The sequence below is a fragment of the Pseudorasbora parva genome, chromosome 6, assembly GCF_024679245.1.
Source record: "Pseudorasbora parva isolate DD20220531a chromosome 6, ASM2467924v1, whole genome shotgun sequence".
Taxonomy (NCBI): domain Eukaryota; kingdom Metazoa; phylum Chordata; class Actinopteri; order Cypriniformes; family Gobionidae; genus Pseudorasbora; species Pseudorasbora parva.
The window spans coordinates 50,178,755-50,193,343 of NC_090177.1; the positions used below are offsets into that span (position 1 = coordinate 50,178,755).

Consider the following 14,589-nt stretch of genomic DNA (forward strand, 5'->3'; position numbering starts at 1 on the left):
TAGCTTGAGAAGTTGCAGCAAAACACAGTAGAGGCCCACAGTCAGGATTTAGAAGGCTCATCGAAAAGTCCTTCCCTGGTGGTCTAGTGGTTAGGATTCGGCGCTCTCACCGCCGCGGCCCGGATTTGATTCCCGGTCAGGGAACATGCTTTTGCCTTGCAACTTAGCCAAGAAAGGGTTTGCATGTGAAAAGGGACCTCCTTCGAGCCGGAGTCGAACCAGCGACCTAAGGATTGCCAACCTTCCACCTACAGTACTCCGCTCTACCAGCTGAGCTATCGAAGGCACAGAGATTACGAACGAAAGCTCAACCTATCAGAAATTTCTGATCCATAGTCAGACGCGTTTTCCATTAGGCCAATGGCCCACCGGTCTGGCGCCTTGCAGGTGTTTACACGTCTTGTTGGTAATTGACTGGACTGTTTCTCAGTGGAAGAACTGTGATCCAGAGTCAGAGACTCTCTCCAGGACAAAAAGGCTAGCCTTAGTGGTCTAGCTTGAGAAGTTGCAGCAAAGCACGTTAGAGGCCCACAGTCAGGATTTAGAAGGCTCATCGAAAAGTCCTTCCCTGGTGGTCTAGTGGTTAGGATTCGGCGCTCTCACCGCCGCGGCCCGGGTTCGATTCCTGGTCAGGGAACGTTGTTTTTCCCTCCAACACAGCCAAGAAAGTGTTTGCATGTGAAAAATGACCTCCTTCGAGCCAGAGTCGAACCAGTGACCTAAGGATTTCCAACCTTCCACCTACAGTCCTCCGCTCTACCAGCTGAGCTATCGAAGGCACGCAGGTGAGCAACAGAACCTCAACCTATCAGGTTGCTGCAGCTCCACTGCCGGCTAAAAGTGCTTTTGCCGCAGACCGAAGCGCTGGCTGTTTAGTAAGGGAAGCCAAAACATTCACAACTTCCCATACCGGGAGTCGAACCCGGGCCGCCTGGGTGAAAACCAGGAATCCTGACCGCTAGACCATATGGGGATTCCTGCACCTATCAAGCAGGCTTGTGGGGGTGTTTTTCATCCATGTGGTACGTACAAGGGCAGGGTTCTGTTGAGCCCTTTGGCTTTCAGTATGTGATCGCCCCCTTTAAAAATATGGGTATGATCCGAAGGCATTGTTTACCGAATTCAGTTTTAACAGACTCAATGGAAGAAGCTGTCATTTGTTTCGCCCAGGGGGTGAAACTTTATCCCATTCTTGTGATCACATAATAGATACTAAAAACTGCTCATTAAAGCGAGGTCCCTGTGACAGTACTTATGCGATGCATTTGAAAACACGCACGGTAATGAATGGTAACCGCTATCTCGCAGACAAAACAGCCTATGGTTGGACTGTCAATTTATAAGAAACATAAATCAATTTAATAATTATAGGCTGAAAGCAAAGCAAAAACAATCGTTCGAGCCAGCCAGGAGTCAAACCTAGAATCTTTTGATCCGTAGTCAGACGCGCTATCCATTGCGCCACTGGCCCACTGTAGGAATGACTTGCTGGTGTTTATACGCGTCTTGTTGGTGTTTGACTGAACAGCTTCTCAGTGGAAGAACTGTGATCCAGAGTAAGAGATTCTCTCCAGGAGGAAAAGGCTAGCCTTAGAAGTTGCAGCAAAATCTGGTAGAGGCCCACAGCCAGGATTTAGGAGGCGAATAAGAAAGTCCTTCCCTGGTGGCCTAGTGGTTAGGATTCGGCGCTCTCACCGCCGCGGCCCGGATTTGATTCCCGGTCAGGGAACATGCTTTTGCCTTGGAACTTAGCCAAGAAAGGGTTTGCGTGTGAAAAGGGACTTCCTTCGAGCCGGAGTCGAACCAGCGACCTAAGGATTGCCAACCTTTCACCTACAGTCCTCCGGTCTACCAGCTGAGCTATCGAAGGCACAGAGGTTACAAACGAAACCTAGACCTATCAGAAATTTCTGATCCATAGTCAGACGCGTTTTCCATTAGGCCACTGGCCCACCGGTCTGGTGCCTTGCAGGTGTTTACACATGTCTTGTTGGTGATTGACTCGACTGTTTCTCAGTGGAAGAACTGTGATCCAGAGTCAGAGACTCTCTCTAGGACAAAAAGGCTAGCCTTAGTGGTCTAGCTTGAGAAGTTGCAGCAAAACCCGGTAGAGGCCCACAGTCCGGATTTAGAAGGCTCATCAAAAAGTCCTTCCCTGGTGGTCTAGTGGTTAGGATTCGGCGCTCTCACCGCCGCGGCCCGGGTTCGATTCCCGGTCAGGGAACATTGTTTTTCCCTCCAACACAGCCAAGAAAGTGTTTGCATGTGAAAAATTACCTCCTTCGAGCCAGAGTCGAACCAGCGACCTAAGGATTTCCAAACTTCCACCTACAGTCCTCCGCTCTACCAGCTGAGCTATCGAAGGCACAGAGGTTGCGAACGAAACCTAGACCTATCAGAAACTTCTGATCCATAGTCAGACGCGTTTTCCATTAGGCCACTGGCCCACCGGTCTGGTGCCTTGCAGGTGTTTACACATGTCTTGTTGGTGATTGACTCGACTGTTTCTCAGTGGAAGAACTGTGATCCAGAGTCAGAGACTCTCTCCAGGACATAAAGGCTAGCCTTAGTGGTCTAGCTTGAAAAGTTGCAGCAAAATCCGGTAGAGGCCCACAGCCAGGATTTAGAAGGCTCATCGAAAAGTCCTTCCCTGGTGGTCTAGTGGTTAGGATTCGGCGCTCTCACCGCCGCGGCCCGGGTTCGATTCCCAGTCAGGGAACGTTGTTTTTCCCTCCAACACAGCCAAGAAAGTGTTTGCATGTGAAAAATGACCTCCTTCGAGCCGGAGTCAAACCAGCGACCTAAGGATTTCCAAACTTCCACCTACAGTCCTCCGCTCTACCAGCTGAGCTATCGAAGGCACAGAGGTTACGAACGAAACCTAGACCTATCAGAAACTTCTGATCCATAGTCAGACGCGTTTTCCATTAGGCCACTGGCCCACCGGTCTGGTGCCTTGCAGGTGTTTACACATGTCTTGTTGGTGATTGACTCGACTATTTCTCAGTGGAAGAACTGTGATCCAGAGTCAGAGACTCTCTCCAGGACAAAAAGGCTAGCCTTAGTGGTCTAGCTTGAGAAGTTGCAGCAAAATCCGGTAGAGGCCCACAGCCAGGATTTAGAAGGCTCATCGAAAAGTCCTTCCCTGGTGGTCTAGTGGTTAGGATTCGGTGCTCTCACCGCCGTGGCCCGGGTTCGATTCCCGGTCAGGGAACGTTGTTTTTCCCTCCAACACAGCCAAGAAAGTGTTTGCATGTGAAAAATGACCTCCTTCGAGCCGGAGTCGACCCAGCGACATAAGGATTTCCAACCTTCCACCTACAGTCCTCCGCTTTACCAGCTGAGCTATCGAAGGTACGCAGGAAAGCAACAGAACCTCAACCTATCAGGTTGCTGCAGCTCCACTGCCGGCTAAAAGTGCTTTTGCCGCAGACAGAAGCGCTGGCTGTTCAGTAAGGGAAGCCAAAACAATCACAATTTCCCATACCGGGAGTTGAACCCGGGCCGCCTGGGTGAAAACCAGGAATCCTGACCGCTAGACCATATGGGAAATCCTGCACCTATCAAGCAGGCTTGTGGGGGTGTTTTTCATCCATGTGGTACGTAAAAGGGCAGGGTTATGTTGAGCCCTTTGGCTTTCAGTGTGTGAGCGTCCCCTTTAAAAATATGGGTATGATCCGAAGGCATTGTTTACCGAATTCAGTTATAACAGACTCAATGGAGGAAGCTGTCATTTGTTTCGCCCAGGGGGTGAAACTTTATCCCATTCTTGTGATCACATAATAGATACTAAAAACTGCTCATTAAAGCAAGGTCCCTGTGACAGTACTTATGCGATGCATTTGAAAACACGCACGGTAATGAATGGTAACCGGTAATGAATGGTAACAAAAAGGCTAGCCTTAGTGGTCTAGCTTGAGAAGTTGCAGCAAAACCCGGTAGAGGCCCACAGTCAGGATTTAGAAGGCTCATCGAAAAGTCCTTCCCTGGTGGTCTAGTGCAGTGGTTCTCAAACTTTTTAGCCAGTGACCCCTAAACTAACATCGACGAGAACTCGCGACCCACTACCACAGAATACACAAACAATAAACAAAAAAAAATTGTTTTAAATCCACATCCACTTCTTTTGGAAGCTTGTTTCCACCAAAGAATAAAAAAATACAAAAGGTAATTGCGACTTTATATCATTTATAACTTTATAATTCGCACTGTAAATTTATATTACAATTTCACAATGAGAAAACAAGTCAGAATAGCGAGATGTAAAATCGCAATTTTTAGATTAAAAAAATCGCCATTATCTTTTCAAAAATTTTCTTACATAGCGGAAACAAACTTCTATAATATTTACTGTATTTGCGCTTACCTTTCAGTGGGATGGGTGCACTTGTTTTTCAGTGCACAAAAGCGTAATCTGTGGCCTGATGTTGGATACGGCTACTCGCAGATCATCCTCAACATCAAGACGTGATCTGTATTTGTTTTTCATGTATGTAACAGTGGAAAAAGTCTGCTCGCACAAATAAGTAGAACCAAAAGGAAGCAGTACATCCATTGCCACACCGGATAACTCTCTGTATTCTTCTGCTACTGCGATCCAAAATTCAGGCAGTGTGGAACTGGAAAATAAAGTTTTAAATGTCCGATCACTGGACAGCTCCAGCAAAGCATCTTCCAGTTTTGTGGGGAGATTACTCCTAGTTTCAGTGAAAGGTTGCCGTATCCAGTCATACAGTTCTGGTTGCATCTCTTTTGGAAAATACTTATGGAATTGTTCCAAAAGGCCGTGGAGATGACCAGTGATGTGTGTTTTCAGGTTGCCGAGACTCAGTCCATTCTCCTCCAGATGTTCATCCAGCTCAGGAAACATCTCCACATTGCCTTGTTCAACTCGCTCAGCCCATCTGTCCAGCTTTTTCACAAATGCATCAATTTTCTCATTCATTGTCAAGATGTTTGTGTTTGGACCTTGTAATGAAAGATTAAGCATGTTAAGCCTTTCGAATATACAGGCCAAATAAGCAAGTTTTGATAACCAATCTGGATCTGTCAAGTGGTGCGCAAATTCAGATTTAGATTCTTTCAACAACGAGTGCACTTCCTCACGCAGTTCGTAAAGCCGGCCGAGTGCCTTCCCGCGAGATAACCACCGGACTTCGGTATGAAACAGCAGCGCTTTGTGCTGTGAGCCCATCTCGTTGCAAAGGGTGGCTAGCAGTCTACTGGTTACTGGACGTGATTTTATGTGATTTACAATTTTGATTGCACCTTTGAGAACACTGTTAAGCTCACTATCGAGTGCTTTGCTAGCAAGAGACTCGCGGTGAATTATGCAGTGCGTAAACTTAACATGAGGAGCCACTTCTAAAACCTTTGCCTTGAGTCCCTTGTTTTTACCTACCATTGCACCAGCACCATCAGTACATATGCCAACACAGTTATCCCATGAAAGTTGCATCTCTTTTAGTCTGGTGTCCAGCTTGTTGAAAATCTCACTGCCGGTGCAAGTCCCCTCCAGCACTGAGCAGAAGAGCATTTCCTCGTGCATTTTTCCATCAAATGTATATCTGATGAATGCCAGAAACTGAGAAGAATTAGACACATCGGTAGATTCGTCAAACTGTAACGCATATTTCTTTCCATTTAACCTATTAATCAATTGACTCTTAATGTGTTTTGAAATATCATGAATACGGCGAGCTATCGTGTCATTCGACAATGGGACAGTCATAAGCTCATTTGCAATTTTCTCACCATGCATGGCCCGACACATAGCTCAGCTGCGGGCTTAATCAAGGTTTCCCCGATTGTGTGTGGCTTTTTGGATTGAGCTATCAGGTATGCCACCTCATAAGATGCCTTCAGAGCATTAGCAGTAATTTGGGTTTGTTGTGCGAGTGTGCGTTTTTGAATCTGTAATTCCTTCTCTTTTCTGCGAAAAAAGTCTATAGGTTTCTCAACACAAGCAGGGTGTCTTGTCTCCAAATGTCTCTGCATTTTTCCAGGCTTCATACTTTCATGGGCAAGCACTTCTGAACAGATGACACACTGAGGATGGTCCACATCGTTGACAGTAGAGCAAGTGAATCCATACTTTATGAATTCCTCTTGATATTTCCGACGTTTCCTACATTGGTCAGAAGGGGTCTTGCTCTTGTGTTTTGTAGAGGTACACGGTTCAGATGATTCAGGCAGACTGTCCACAATTTCCTCAACATTTTTAGCCTTGCGAATTACAAATTTATCCATTCTTGCAGTTGCAGTTTCCACGTGCAGTTGCATGCAGTATCGATAACTAGCGATCAGTCGCCGCACGGTGACGTCGTATCTTAGAGTCATGAAATATTATTTACATAAAAAAAAACCCTTCTAATCAACTCTGTCTTTAGAAATCCAAAAAATGTATTTGTAATCTTAATTTTTTAGTATTGAAAAATATTTTTGTAATCAGAAAATACAGAATTTTTTCAAACCAACTCGCGACCCCTTGAAATCATCCCGCGACCCCCAGTTTGAGAACCACTGGTCTAGTGGTTAGGATTCGGCGCTCTCACCGCCGCGGCCAGGGTTCGATTCCCGGGAACATTCTTTTTCCCTCCAACACAGCCAAGAAAGTGTTTGCATGTGAAAAATAACCTCCTTCGAGCCGGAGTCGAACCAGCAACCTAAGGATTTCCAACCTTCCACCTACAGTCCTCCGCTCTACCAGCTGAGCTATCGAAGGCACAGAGGTTACAAACGAAACCTAGACCTATCAGAAACTTCTGATCCATAGTCAGACGCGTTTTCCATTAGGCCACTGGCCCACCGGTCTGGTGCCTTGCAGGTGTTTACACGTCTTGTTGGTGATTGACTCGACTGTTTCTCAGTGGAAAAACTGTGATCCAGAGTAAGAGATTCTCTCCAGGAGGAAAAGGCTAGCCTTAGACGTTGCAGCAAAATCTGGTAGAGGCCCACAGCCAGGATTTAGGAGGCGAATCAGAAAGTCCTTCCCTGGTTGTCTAGTGGTTAGGATTCGGCGCTCTCACCGCCGCGGCCCGGATTTGAATCCCGGTCAGGGAACATGCTTTTGCCCTGCAACTTAGCCAAGAAAGGGTTTGCGTGTGAAAAGGGACCTCCTTCGAGCCGGAGTCGAATCAGCGACCTAAGGATTGCCAATGTTTCACCTACAGTCCTCTGCTCTACCAGCTGAGCTATCGAAGGCACAGAAGTTACGAACGAAACCTCAACCTATCAGAAATTTCTGATCCATAGTCAGACGCGTTTTCCATTAGGCCACTGGCCCACCGGTATGGCGCCTTGCAGGTGTTTACACGTCTTGTTGGTAATTGACTGGACTGTTTCTCAGTGGAAGAACTGTGATCCAGAGTCAGAGACTCTCTCCAGGACAAAAAGGCTAGCCTTAGTGGTCTAGCTTGAGAAGTTGCAGCAAAACCCGGTAGAGGCCCACAGTCAGGATTTAGAAGGCTCATCGAAAAGTCCTTCCCTGGTGGTCTAGTGGTTAGGATTCGGCGCTCTCACCGGCGCGGCCCGGGTTCGATTCCCGGTCAGGGAACATTCTTTTTCCCTCCAACACGGCCAAGAAAGTGTTTGCATGTGAAAAATGACCTCCTTCGAGCCGGAGTCGAACCAGCGACCTAATATTTATGTATTATAGTGTATGTATACATATCGTTATACATACTCACATATACACATACTTAATATTGTTTCCTCTACACATAAACCTTTAATAATAATTTTATTATTAATAATAATAATAATACAATTTAAAAACAAGTGCACAGTATAATACTTTAGCATTAAATATGGCTGGAAGATAAAGAACAGAGCCAATCAAGAGAGAAAATGAAAAGTATCACAGATACAAGTGTGTTATTTTCTCATATTTTGTAACCACTGCTGATTAGTGAGTGTTTCTTTATTTGGGCAAAATATTTTGCCTTTGTACTGGCTATGGCCAGTTTCTTGTGTGCGAAATTGGCCACGTTTTCTGCACGTATTTTATTTTACAGAGCGATTTTATGACAGTTTGGTTGGGGTGGCTGTGTCTTTTGCAGGTGGGTCAGAGGAAATTGCTCCAGGGTTAATGGTGGAAAATGGGGCTGGGCAGGGCAACAGTAGCATCTGAGACACAACAGGGGCAGTGGGTGTGTCAGGAACCAATGGGTGTGTTGCTGTCGGCTTTGGAAAAATTGTCCTTGGCTGGTGGAACGTGGCAGTTGGTGTGGCAGATGTGCAGGTTGATGAGGGCTGGATCTTCCTGAACTTCGTCTTTGCCTGTCCAGCTGTGTCTGGTGGCATCTGGTAGTGATGCAGCTGGTCGCTATATTGTGGAGGCACAACAGGCTGCACTTGTGCTGGAGGCAGAGCATCCAATGCCACTGGACGTGCCTCTGGAAGCTTCAACCCTTGCAACAGCACTGAGACCTCCTGACCCTTTAAACATTCATTGTGCCACGTTGTAAGGGTCCTTTGGTTTACCTCCACTAGCTGAAGGGTTGTTTCGCTCATTACGGTTCCATTGCTCAGGATTAGCTGCCGAATTTTTCTATAATCTTGAAGAATGAGATCCCATCTGGACAGAGATTCTGAAACACACCTCTTTGTGCTTTCGACGCCAGGAGTGAAGACAGCTTTCTTTTTAGGGGACCTAAAACGTCCTGTAAGTAGCCTGTCTTGATAACGAGCAGCATACATGACCTTGTCTTTATCAAATTGGTCCAGGTTCTGCCACAAACCCACAATGATCGCAGCTTGTTGGTTAGTAAGTGTGAGGCCCGTCTGTGTGCGCAGCTCTACCAGATACTCCGCCAACTCATCCACCCGGTCCATTCCAGGAATGCAGTGCTCGTCAACAGCCTAAAAAATATAACTGTTGGTTAGGTAATTACATGCTTTGTGAAATTTGTGAGTTTGTGAATTTGCTGCTTGAGGGTGAATGACTAAATGAGTAACAATTTGTCTAGAAAAGGAAATTTTACCATTGCTGAGGGCAGAGGTGTAGCTGATGGAGTCTGGACACCAGGTACTGGTGAAGCCTGGACACAGGGCAGAGGTGCAGCGGGTGGAGCTGGGACATAGGGCAGAAGTGCAGCGGGTGGAGCTTGGACACAGGGCAGAGGTGCAGCGGGTGGAGCTTGGACACAGGGCAGAGGTGCAGCGGGTGGAGCTTGGACACAGGGCAGAGGTGCAGCGGGTGGAGCTTGGACACAGGGCAGAGGTGTAGCGGGTGGAGCTTGGACACAGGGCAGAGGTGCAGCGGGTGGAGCTGGGACATAGGGCAGAAGTGCAGCGGGTGGAGCTTGGACACAGGGCAGAGGTGCAGCGGGTGGAGCTTGGACACAGGGCAGAGGTGCAGCGGGTGGAGCTTGGACACAGGGCAGAGGTGCAGCGGGTGGAGCTTGGACACAGGGCAGAGGTGCAGCGGGTGGAGCTTGGCACAGGGCAGAGGTGCAGCGGGTGGAGCTTGGACACAGGGCAGAGGTGCAGCGGGTGGAGCTTGGACACAGGGCAGAGGTGCAGCGGGTGGAGCTTGGACATAGGGCAGAAGTGCAGCGCGTGGAGCTTGGACACAGGGAAGAGGTGCAGTGGGTGGAGCTTGGACACTGTTGAAGTGTCAAGTTGAACTGGTGGACTTGAAAGGAACAAGTCATCTGATGCCAAAAGATTTGCCACTGTGGCTTCCTCTCCCAACAAGTCAATGAAACCCTCATCCTCTTCCACTTGCTCCTCCACATTTATCTCCTCCAGTAACTGAGAGGTCCTATCAGAGGTAGGGCACATGTCCTCCAGGGGCTGACTATTCTGCCTCAACAAGTACTGCACTCCAATGAGCTCCCCTGAGGAAATATTTGTAACAGAAAACATTTTAAAGGAAATGAATCAGAAAGGTTAATTCTGAAATGTAGTAAATATTTTTAAATAAATATTCAGCTTCTGCATAAACAAAAAATATGTAACTCAGAGGACATTGTAAAAAGACAGAATTACTCTATATTCTAGTATGTAATTTATTTTCCCTGAAACCTACAACAAAGAGTCCAGTATGCAAAAATTCTGATGGTATAATTTTTCTCTGATCTGTCAAAATGACATTATTGACCAGAAGCACTTGCAGTTTTAACAAAAACATGCTACCTAGTGAACTGCATTGATCAAAATATGTTTACCTGTGTAAACTGCAGGTGAAGTGAAGCTAGTGACCAATTTCCTGCCATACAACTTATAATGCGTTCGATTTATATAGCGCTTTTCTAGGCACTCAAAGCGCTTTACATAGAAGGGGGGAATCTCCTCAACCACCACCAATTTATTGTAGTTCTCGTTGACAGAGTAAACCAGCTCCCCTGTGTAAGTACGCAGGGTTGAACCTCCACCTCCACCTGCAACAGCAGCTGCAGCCCGGTCCTGATTCCAGCGTAACAAACCTTCCAGGAGGTAAATCTGGAAGTTCAGGCTGTTTGCGCTATTCCCTAGAATAAGAAATAGAAAGCCAAACATTGTTTTAAGAAATTACAAAAGAGAAAATGCAATCGGTTTACTGCAAGTATATAAATAAACAGGAATTAGTGGCAAGATATGGTCTATTCTGTCATGACAAACCTGGAATAAATCTGTTTAGGTGGCAGTGAAATGATTCCAGGGAAGTGGAGCCTCTGGCACACCTATATGTTTTTAGAACAATCCCGCCCTTGTTTATGGTTCCAGTTTCCGTGTAGAGGGGCACATCTGGAGGGTCCTGAATACAGGTAATGTGCCGCCTCTGGACTTCCCATATGAAAAAAACCTATATGGTTCATATATAGCGACCATATATGTTCCTTACTTAAATCAGTCAGAATTATCTTATATGTTTAATGTAAGTCCCATATATGTCATACACAAAATCAGACCGTTTATGGCCCATTTCATACTAAAAATCACACAGAAAACTTTTGGGTCATGTATGAATCCTGCAAAAATCTTATATGAGTTTTACATGTAAACAGTATGCAATGGTATATGGTATTAGTAGAAAATACATGATATTCATATACAAATCATATAAAGTTCTTATACTGAATCATATGCTAGTCATATTAAAGTCTTATAGGATTTATTTATATTTTGTGTCATTTGTTTATATGCTTTTTATACAGATGTCATATTTTTTTAATAGGGAAATGGTGTGTTAGCTCTTCAAGTTTATATAATATACATATAAACAACATATAATAATCATACATGATTTCAGTCAATATTACAACATCTCTGCATATACTAACCATATATGATTTCAATCAATGACATGCACAAATTTGTGATGGAAACACTTTTATTTCAACACAAAATGAAACACTCAAATTATACTCCACATGAGTAATTTACAATTCCAACTTGATAGCAAACTGAACTTTGCTCAGGAAAAAAACAAAACCCAAAAAACAACAACAAAATACACTGAACACAGTGTCATGGCCATCAATCAAAGATAATGAACGGATTAGTTCATCCCAAAATGAAAATTGACTGATCATTTACTCACCCCCATCTCATCCAAGATGTTCACGTCTTTATTTCTTCAGTGGAAAAGAAATTAAGTTTCTTGAAGAAAACATTCCAGGATTGTTCATCATATAATGCTTTTCAGTTACAACCAAAATGGTGAAGGTCCAAATCAACGCCGTTTCAAAGGGCTTCATAGCCTCTGCGTGATCCCGGATGAGGAATAGGGTCTAATCTAGTCAAACGATCAGTCATTTAAAAAAATTAATATACTTTTCAACCTTAATTGTTCAACTTGCTCAGCTCTGCGAGGTGCCAAGGATGAGTTAATCACGTGTAAATGGTCACATAGACGTAGGCAGAAGTCCCGCCCTCGTGTCTACGAAGCGCTCATGTGAAGACTAATACAAACGCCCTTTAGCAAAAACACTCAATTTTCAACTTCAAAATCATCCAGTATCGTTGTTTTATATTATTTTTATTTGCTAGAGGGCATTTGTATTAGTCTTCACATGAGTGCTTTGTAAACACGAAGGCGGAACTGCATTGATTTGGACCTTCAGTATTTTGGTTGCAACTAAAAACCATTATATGATGAAAAATCCTGGAATATTTTCTTCAAAAAACTGAATTTCTTTTCGACTGAAAAAAGAAAGACATGAACATCTTGGATGACATGGGGGTGAGTAAATTATCAGGACATTTTAAAAAAATCATTTAAAAAAGGCCTTCTGAAGAGAAGCTATGCATTTTTTATTAGAAAAATATCCATATTTTTGACTTTAGACTAAAATATCTATCTTCCGGCAGTCAACCGTGTGTGTCTACTTACGCCAAAAGAGTGACCTCTGACCTGAAGCATGATGTATTGATGAATGCGGATATGCAGAGAATAGAGGAAAACAAAACACTGGTCACAAATTTGAATTTAAAGAGGATTCGATAAAAGAGAAGCGCTTGATTTTGTTGCCCAGAGAGACGTTGAAGCTTACGCTACTCCTACATCGCATCACTCGGATCACTCTCTGGTCCCAAGTCGTCTGCCATGAGCTGGTTATTTTAGTCAATAAGGTTATAAATATGGATATCTATATCAGGATCTATGTCAATTACTATATTAACTTATTTCACATAGTAATTATAGTACACATATTAAAGCTTTATTTGTTGTGCTCTGAAAATAAATGAACGTCTTATGGGTTTGGAACGACATGAGGGTCATTTTAACAACATACATTTTTGGGTGAACTAAACGTTAAAAATTGACAAAGTTTAATAAATACTGTAATAATGTATTGCTCATTGTTAGTTCATGTTAGTTAATACATTACAATAAAGTCTCATTTGTTAACATTAGTTCAAGTCTTACAACTCAGAGTACATAAACTTCTTCAACACTTCCCCTTCAGAACTGAACCAGTCCTCATGGGATGAACCAGTCTGCGGCTGAACCTGTTCTTCTTGCGTGGTCTTCAAATGTTTTCATGAAGATCTTTCTGTGGAAGAAAAAGAAAATCTTCTTGACCACCCCATTTACATACATGAATATTAGAAACACGTCTCATTATAATGTTTTTTTCAGTATAACAATATATTCTTATACAGTAACTTACTTTCTATTACAAAATTGTAATATTGTACATCATTTAGATTCATATATGTTGCAGTTACATGAATGCAAATGATAGAAGTTTATATTTTAGCTATATTTTAACTACATTAGAGCAATTTGCAAACTCAAGTTCACTAAAACATTAACTCTTTTAAAGTGAATTGGCACAAAATAGACTATTAATGATGACAAAAGGAACATACCGGTAAACAAATCACATTACATTTATTCTAACTTTTGCTTTTTGTAAGTGTCACACAGCTTTCACTGTCACACACAATCGTTGTATAACGTTATCTATGCAAACCATGAGCTTTAGGGTTTAACTTAGTTATCAAATGACATAGTTAAACAACTAGAATAGTTGTTTTTTACATTTGATCATTTAGCAGACGCTTTCATTCAAAGGGACTAACAAATGATGAGACCAATCATATAGTTTAATAACTTTAATACAAATATAAGCATTTTTCACTTGTTTTTGCACATTAAATACTTGTAATTTAATTTTTGCACGTGCGCAGCATAATTAGGCTTAACGTTACCTGTACGTTAACACTAAGGCTGTGGCACCGACATGATAACAGAAACGAACAATTTACAAATCTTTTAGAAAATCTTGCCATTAAATAAGTTAACATTTGCATTGAGAACGACATGACAAACACAATTCTTACCTGGAGCTCGACACTTTGCGGTCCCGCTGGGAGGCAATCATATCACGGAGACAACAAGAACCCGCGATTGATTTCCTCCTGGCCGCGGCGCGTTGACGCATGCGCAGTTTGCGATGAGAACTAAGGCTATTTTTGTTACAAAAATCTTCATCGTCTAAGCCTAACGCTTAGAGTGAGTGTTTAATTATTATTTTTTAAATATTGCTGATATTGCTGTTAACAAATAGTTTGTATGGGTAGAACATTACGAAAAAAATATATGGGAATATACTGAAATTATATGCAAAATAGCCTATATTAAAGGAAATATAAAGGAAACTAATGCCTTTTTTAATAAAGCTACTGCAATGTATGCATATTGACTATATTTATAAAATATGGCTATATTTTAAGACATACAATATTTAGTAATTAAGATATAAATAGTATTACATGTAATATATATGCATTAAGTTGTATCCTTTATTGTGTAGCCTTACTGTATATTGAATTTCCCATATTAATGTGAATGCATGTACACACATATAAACACTTTTACAGAATGAGTTACAACAAATTTCTTCTTCCCATCATGCTTTACTTCTGATTTAAAGGAGGTTAAATGTTAAAATTAATTGTTATTTCATGTGTTTTTGCTCAATTTAAAAAACGGTAAAACTGTTACTTTTATTAACAATAATGTCGGTGCACTTTTCAGCAGTTACAGCTCTTTGCTAAATATGTAGGAACATGCCAGTGTGCTTGACTTGTGTTATTGTTAACTGTATGTGTGTGTGTATGTGTGTGTATATATATATATATATATATATATAT

General features: G+C 42.9%; 1 protein-coding gene and 7 non-coding genes across 8 annotated transcripts; 4 read left to right on the top strand and 4 right to left on the bottom strand.

Annotated features, from left to right (window-relative positions):
* Positions 1–565: 565 nt before the first annotated feature.
* trnae-cuc (transfer RNA glutamic acid (anticodon CUC)) lies at positions 566–637 on the top strand. Its single transcript has one exon. It is a non-coding gene; the product is annotated as a tRNA-Glu (tRNA).
* A 264-nt stretch (positions 638–901) lies between these two features.
* Positions 902–974, bottom strand: trnae-uuc (transfer RNA glutamic acid (anticodon UUC)). Its single transcript has one exon. It is a non-coding gene; the product is annotated as a tRNA-Glu (tRNA).
* A 424-nt stretch (positions 975–1,398) lies between these two features.
* On the bottom strand, positions 1,399–1,471 carry trnar-acg (transfer RNA arginine (anticodon ACG)). The gene has a single exon. It is a non-coding gene; the product is annotated as a tRNA-Arg (tRNA).
* A 681-nt stretch (positions 1,472–2,152) lies between these two features.
* Positions 2,153–2,224, top strand: trnae-cuc (transfer RNA glutamic acid (anticodon CUC)). Its single transcript has one exon. It is a non-coding gene; the product is annotated as a tRNA-Glu (tRNA).
* Positions 2,225–3,142: 918 nt separating this feature from the next.
* trnae-cuc (transfer RNA glutamic acid (anticodon CUC)) lies at positions 3,143–3,214 on the top strand. Its single transcript has one exon. It is a non-coding gene; the product is annotated as a tRNA-Glu (tRNA).
* Positions 3,215–3,478: 264 nt separating this feature from the next.
* trnae-uuc (transfer RNA glutamic acid (anticodon UUC)) lies at positions 3,479–3,550 on the bottom strand. Its single transcript has one exon. It is a non-coding gene; the product is annotated as a tRNA-Glu (tRNA).
* An 819-nt stretch (positions 3,551–4,369) lies between these two features.
* Positions 4,370–6,249, bottom strand: LOC137079566 (zinc finger BED domain-containing protein 5-like). The gene is made up of 2 exons (XM_067447515.1): positions 5,755–6,249; positions 4,370–5,584 (listed from the first exon to the last, which is right to left on the bottom strand). The coding sequence occupies exons 1-2, from the start codon at positions 6,247–6,249 to the stop codon at positions 4,370–4,372; spliced, it is 1,710 nt and encodes a 569-aa protein (XP_067303616.1).
* Positions 6,250–7,483: 1,234 nt separating this feature from the next.
* On the top strand, positions 7,484–7,555 carry trnae-cuc (transfer RNA glutamic acid (anticodon CUC)). The gene has a single exon. It is a non-coding gene; the product is annotated as a tRNA-Glu (tRNA).
* Positions 7,556–14,589: the final 7,034 nt, after the last annotated feature.